General features: G+C 47.8%; 1 protein-coding gene across 1 annotated transcript in view; it reads left to right on the top strand.

Annotated features, from left to right (window-relative positions):
• Positions 1-2,113: 2,113 nt before the first annotated feature.
• LOC104623042 (putative polypeptide N-acetylgalactosaminyltransferase-like protein 3) overlaps positions 2,114-6,622 on the top strand; it is a gene marked incomplete at its 3' end in the record, with an annotated part of 5,155 nt that continues 646 nt past the window's right edge. Inside the window, exons 1-2 of the mRNA XM_010289992.1 lie at positions 2,114-2,278; positions 5,778-5,915. Coding sequence (XP_010288294.1) covers positions 2,114-2,278; positions 5,778-5,915 — 303 coding nt within the window. The remainder of the gene's footprint in view (positions 2,279-5,777; positions 5,916-6,622) is intronic.

The raw sequence follows: 6,622 nt of genomic DNA, 5'->3' as shown, positions 1-6,622 counted from the left end.
AGGAACAGAAAATCCTTGTCGGGTCACGTGGGAGCAAGCGATGTCTTCCTGGGGCCATTTACTCCTCTGTGCTCTGAGGACAGCGATGCCGGCTGCGCCTTGGCCGTTTCGCGTGTTGTGGTCCTCCTCGCTCCCGTTGTTACCAGCAGAAGTCGTTATAAATACCTTGTAAATACAGTTAGGTTTTTTAATTTATAATGACAATTTTGGCTTTATTTAGGAGGTAGAAGTGTGATCTTTCCTTGCTGAAGTGCCGCCTTTGAACTGAATTTTTGTGGATCTCTCTGGAACTGGCTTGTGGGTACGTACGTAACCCTTTGCACAATGCCCGGTGCTCTTTCTCCCTCAGGTTGTTACAATATGTGCATTTCAAGATAGTTTGTACAGACATTCCAGAAAGCTAGGAAAGCTGTCTAGCATAAAGCCATGTGAATTATTTAACTACAGCGCGGAAAGACAATATTGCACCTTTACCGCTAGAGGCAAGCTTGCTGGAAAACGTCATTTTGATTACGTCACAGTTTTTACATTTTAAAAGTAGTTTTCCTGATCTCAAATCAGGACAAAGCCTAACAAATCCCCAAAACTACAAAAGCAGGTGGTGCTGGGGATCTTCCAGGACTGGCAGTTTTATTCAGCGTTCTGGCAGCTTTGGGAGCGCCTGAGGGCAGAGCTCGACGTTCCTATTTCACCAAGACATTGAGAAACTAAAGAACCGAGCAGGCAAGAAACGCAGGGGGTTTCTGTCAAACTCTTGCCTTGGGAATGTTCCTTTAATTATTTTTTTTTCTGTAGAACTCCCTTGTTCACGTCTTACTTGCTTTGCCAGCGTGTGGCCTGTTGCGAAGCTTCGAGCGGACCTTGTGGACTTGGCTGGCCAGAGGCGAGCGTGGTTGAGGCTGGGTGGGAGGGACGGGCATGCCCCTCATGCCGGAGATCAACTCTTGAGTTCACTCTGGAGACATGAAATTGTATTTTAAAGTGTTCAGAAAGGTCAAATGGCACAACAGGAGTAAGATGGGATTTTTTTCCTCTGTGTTTATGCACCAGCTAATGCATAGGTCTCTGATTTTTTTGGGGTGAGCCCCTATATTCTGCAGCAATCCGAGGAGAACAGCACGAGCAGCAGGATGCCCCGAGGGAAGGCGTCTCCCTGCTGTGCCCCTCACCGACGTCGCCTGGGCTTGCGAGGCGCACGTGCCCCGCGCTGGGTGTCCTAAACCAGCTCAGCGGTTCGAAAGGGCAGCCAGGAGGCTCCTCCGGGTGCTGGGGGGGCGGGTTGAGCGGGGTCGGTAGAATTTGGGGAACGCAGATGGGATAAAAGTGGTGAGCCTGGAAGAGATCCCGGAAACGATGGGTGTTATAATAACTGTGCAAAATGATAATGCGGAGCAGACTGAAAAATAGGCGAAACTGGGATTATTAGGCCTGTTTGGCGTATGTGTTTGTGACGATTGTGGTGCCTGGTGTCCTGGATACGCGTCTTTAATTTAAGATTAATAACTTCTTGGTGAAAACAAACAGGGAGGGAAGACCTCAGGTATGGTGAGTCTTTCTGCAAATTCCCTTTCCGTGTGATAAGAAGAAGATCTTATATTAACTTGTGAACTGTGATTTAAGGTAATTTTAAACAGCATGTGAGAGAAAAATACTGAACAAATGTTTTCAAGTGAGAGAAATCTGTCCCTGCCATATGTTTCACTGAGTCATCCCTTCTGCAGGAGCAGATCTTGCAATTGTTTCAACTATTCCAGTCGCTAATCCTTTTTATTTAGTAGGAACATCACTGTCAACTCGGCACCCGATCCTACGACGCTTTAGCACCACGTGCTGGATATAGACTTGTTCCCTCTAAAGTCGACACGTGTTTTACTCGGGCGCAGGTTAAATCCTCCCTGTGTGTCTCACCATTGAGCAAAGGCCAAACCTGGCCATGAGTTTCCACTTGCCAGCTAGATGATGTGATGCTCCGTGCTCGCCAGGATGTTACAGAAAACTCAAACCCCACCACTTCCTTCTCTTAAATTTATACGCGGACCCTTTGCATCACGGCAGAGCCTCGTGCTGACAGGGTTGTGCGGTTGCGTTGCAGGTGTGGCTGTGCGGTGGCAGCATGGAGGTCCTGCCCTGCTCCAGGGTGGCTCACATCGAGCGCAAGAAGAAGCCCTACAACAACAACATCGGTTTCTACACCAAGCGCAACGCCCTGCGGGTGGCGGAGGTGTGGATGGACGACTACAAATCACACGTCTACATTGCGTGGAACCTGCCGCTGGAGGTACAGCCATTGCACCCTGTCCTAAGTTTTCACTTTATTGGGGGAAAAACCTGAATTATAGAGCATTTAGTGCCCCTGGGTGAAGGACAGACTTAAATACCCCGGGTCACATCCCCCCCAGGTCAGCAGAGCTCCCTCAGCTTTGACAGAGATGCTGCAGGTCTGTGGAGGAATTCTTACAGTTCACATCAGCCTTTTTATTTTCATTTCTAAAAATTAAACCTGTATTGTAGTGTTTACCTCCCCGTTGAGTGTTTACACAGCGTGAGTTTATGTCATTACACTGCTCTGCAGATGGAGTCTGTCTGTAAAGTCGCTTGGCAGAAGATTATTAATATCAGCATCGTTAGTGCCTGAGGTTTTCTCCTGCGGCTCGGGCAGGTCCCTGTTAAGTGCAGCCCAACTCGGGTTTCTGAGTCGCAGATGTCGCTGCCCAGAGCTCACTGCGGATGGTGTGTGGTGCAGGCGCCCGGGCCGTCTGCTTTCCCAGCGTTGGCGAGGTCAGGGCTGTCAGCGCTTAGAAACGGTGTTCGGACGCAAAGGATTGGAGGTCAGTGGCTCACAGAAGGAGATCCCTTCCCAGCAGCATCACCAAAATTCGCAAATGCACCAAAGGGGAGGGTGAAAATGCACCCAAACCACTCTCTTTTTAAAGCTTTGGTGATTATATTTATTTCTGTTCAAAAATGGTCAGACTTTCTTAGATCTGACACGTTATTTTTCATGTAAATCCTGCCGTGTGGCCGCGTGGTGCATCTTCGGAAAATTGTGGGGTCCTACCAGCAAGACAGGCTGGCCATGCCCAGGGGACGCATCCTGCACGTGGACCTCTCTAGGTGATTCCCTGCACTTCTGCATAAAGCTCTCTAGGCTCCTGGAGGACTTTGTGCAGGTCCAAGGCTGCTGCTTGGGCTCTGGTCTCCGTGCAGGTTACGGCTAATGACGAAGCCCAAGGGCGTCTCCTGCCTCCTGGCTCTGAACGCTGTCCGCAGCGTGCTGGGAGCATCCCCGGCTGGACCAGTCCCCCATCTCCTGCCGCTGGTCCTGCCAGACGGAGGAGAAGGTGTGGTGGGGAGGGGGAGGCAGCAACGCTCTGCAGGTGATGGGTGAGACATGGATTTGGGGTGTCCTGCAGAGCCCCTTGCCACCCACTCCCCGTGCAGGGTGCTTGAGCATGAGCGCTGGGCTGCTCTGGTCAAGTGCAAGGAAGAGTCATTGCCAGGAGCGGCCAGCCCCCCTGGGAGCAGGTACTTACAGCCGCCTTTTTGGTGCTAAAAATAAACACAAAATACTCGTGCCTTGCTGATCACAGCCCTGCAAAGAGCCGCTTCAGTCGGCACCCTGCTGCGGCAGCGTCCCCGGCCGGCAGCACTGCGCTCCGGGGCATTTGGAAAAACATTAAAACATAAAAACATGAGCTGCTGCTGCTTCCTGAGGAAAGGTTACATCTGGGGAGAGTTGCTGACATTTAGAACCACGGTAGTCACAGCTTTGTACCGCGTTAGGGAGCAGCAGGTACCCGGGAAGGGCCGGTGAGCTGCCTGCGCTGCTGCTTTGTCGTCCTGGGGCTGGGGCAGCCCTGGGTTAGTCGGTTAGTGAGGAGGAGAGGAACAGCGATGGAAGGAAATGCCCTTTCCCCAGCAGCTGCAGGAGGGCACTGGCTGCGACAGGCACCACCCCAAGCGTTGGGAGAGGCACAGCGTTGCCTGCAGGACTGCGTGGTTTCAACTCTCTTAAAAACAGGTTGCAAGATCCAAATACTCATAGGCAGGGATCATAAATTACTGTGGGTTCAGCCTCGATCCTCGGGCTGATTCCTTTCTAGAGGTGAGGCACCGTGCTCCTGCTCAGGACTGCTGTGAGCATGGCAAAAAGGGCTTAAAAATCAACACGGAGCCACAGATCCTGTACCGCTCGGGAAAGGCAGCATCACACGAGTCGGCACTGGGAGTGGGTCTGGGGAAACAGATTTGGGTTAACCTAAAAACAGTTTGCGATTTTTATATAGGTCTTACCGGTAAAATCAAGGTTTAATTTTAGAGAAGCCTTGTTTAGCAGGTGGTACTGTGCAGAGGGTTATGGATATACACTGAATTATTTTGCAGTGCCACTATCTTCAAAACCAAGCCAGACCCCATGCACTGAATATTTCAGGTGCTGACTGGTTTGTGGTCCCGCTTTGCTCTGCATCCTATCTCGCCCATTCAGATTTCAGCCTGTCCTACCTGTCTACACTGAATCATCTTTATTTTTACCTATAAGTTACTAGTCGTGCATTAAAATGGTGTCTTCTCTAAAGCAGAGTGAATAATTCATTAGAAGATCATTACAAGCGTTGTAATGGAAAATTGCTTTCCCAGCTGTATTTAATGATCACTGGAAAAGACAAGAGCAGGCGCTAAAATAGAGTAGAAACCCAGACACCTGTAGGAAGGAGTAAAAGGGGCTGCAGTGTGCCTTTGGTTTCCTTCACCTGGCTGCTGCATTAGTTCCCCAAATTCTGTAATGGAATAAAAGGTTAAAGGGGAGCAGCTCTCTTCAGGCCCTGCTCCTGGCTCCTGTAAGATTACTCCTCCGGGGACAGATACCGTAGCTTTGTCTGCTTTTAAATCGGCTCGAGCAGTGGGGTTCCTCTGTGTCTCCAGGGAGACTGTTTCACCATATAATTGCCCAAATTGTCAAGAGGTTTTTCTGAAGTTCAGCTTCAACTTCTCTTCTCCTGTAATTTTTATCCTTTATTCTTAGCTATCTGCCTCTATTATGTATGAATCTTAAACCTTTCTTTTTTTTTTTTTTTTTCCTCTTCCCCTCCCTATTTTATACCTTTTAACTGTGCTGTCCTCTGCGTTGCCTCTCAGTAGGGTCACGCACCCTTGGTGCGTAAGGGGAAGGGTTTTGGTGCTCAATGCACAGTCAGGGGTTGCATTTCCAGGATTCAGCAAGTGATGGTCTTTTAAACCCTGAGGTACGTTTGCTGTTAAGCTCTTCTGGAAGTCCTGTACATCAATACCTAAATGGGAGGTGAGATCTTTTAAAAATACTTTGCCGTTTTGTCCGTTGACAAATTCAGTCTTTTCCAGATGCATCCAAAGCCGAAGGGAACCGGTCACAAGATTCACCTCTGTTACACTGCACTTTCATATTTCCTCCAAAACCTTTTCATCTCCATTTAGGTTCTCTTTTCTAAATTACTTCCCGAGACCAAAATGTGTCCAGCGTCAGTCTGGTGGCCATTGCAAGGATGCCTTCAAAACTCGTGAGAGAAGTACATGTCTCCTTCTCACTGTGGCTCTGAAACCCAAGTCTTCTTTGGGACTTCTGTGAGGATGATTTCAGCCTTGGACACAAATGTCAAAATTCCCTGGCATGGCCTCTGCATGGACTTACTCAGCCATTGGCAGTTTCCAGGCAGCTTGGCAGTGATATTAATCACAATACGCTCATTTTTAATTTTTTTAAGAGTAACCATTCAGTGACATGCTGTGTCTTTGTTTTTCAGAATCCAGGTATTGACATTGGGGATGTTTCTGAGAGAAAATCGTTAAGGAAGAGCTTGAAGTGTAAAAATTTCCAGTGGTACCTGGACCATGTTTATCCGGAAATGAGAAGATACAACAACACCGTCGCTTACGGCGAGGTAATTAAGACTGAGCAGTCCCTTAGATCAGACTGGTAATATTTACAGCTGGTGAGTCTCTTGTGAGAAATAGCCTCAAAGGAGAGGAATGTGAATCAAAACCTACTGTTTGTGTATAATTATATAGCTTTGTATAAAGCCATTCACAGTTTCTTTTAAAACCTATTTTGGGTTTTATTTCTGATCTTGGAGACCGTATACGGTGAAGTATTTTAATACCTCGTTTACTGAATTGGCAGAAAATTATCTATATTACCCATTGACTCTGGGTATGGATTAAGCAGCGTTATGTATATTTTTAATACATAGTCATCTTATAAAACCCTTTGACTTAAACTCAGTTTAATTCCTTACAAGGTCTCTGTAGGATACGGTGCGTTGTCACAGCAGCTTAAGGACGAGATAAAGTAAGGAGACTTAATTCAATCTCTGCTGGCTTTGAGACCGTACTGGGAATATAAAAACAGGCATTTATGGAAACTAACAATACTCTGTTGCAATAGGTCTCATGGAATAGTGGCAGTTTGAGAAGGCTTCCTGAAGCACAGCCCGAGCACCCCAGATGGGCAGTAATTTTAAGAAAGATTTATTATCAAAGTTATTTAATGCCTTCAAGCTAAAACTTCCCCAAAAGTAGTATTTTCAAAGGCATTATTGCAGTTGTCCTCCGTGGGGAGACCGGAGAGAGGACACCTCTGCATTAACAG

This window comes from Phaethon lepturus, unplaced genomic scaffold (genome assembly GCF_000687285.1).
Source record: "Phaethon lepturus isolate BGI_N335 unplaced genomic scaffold, ASM68728v1 scaffold20386, whole genome shotgun sequence".
NCBI classification, from domain to species: Eukaryota; Metazoa; Chordata; class Aves; order Phaethontiformes; family Phaethontidae; genus Phaethon; species Phaethon lepturus.
Note: the sequence above shows the minus strand (reverse complement) of the source record. Positions and strands in the feature narration are given on the sequence as shown.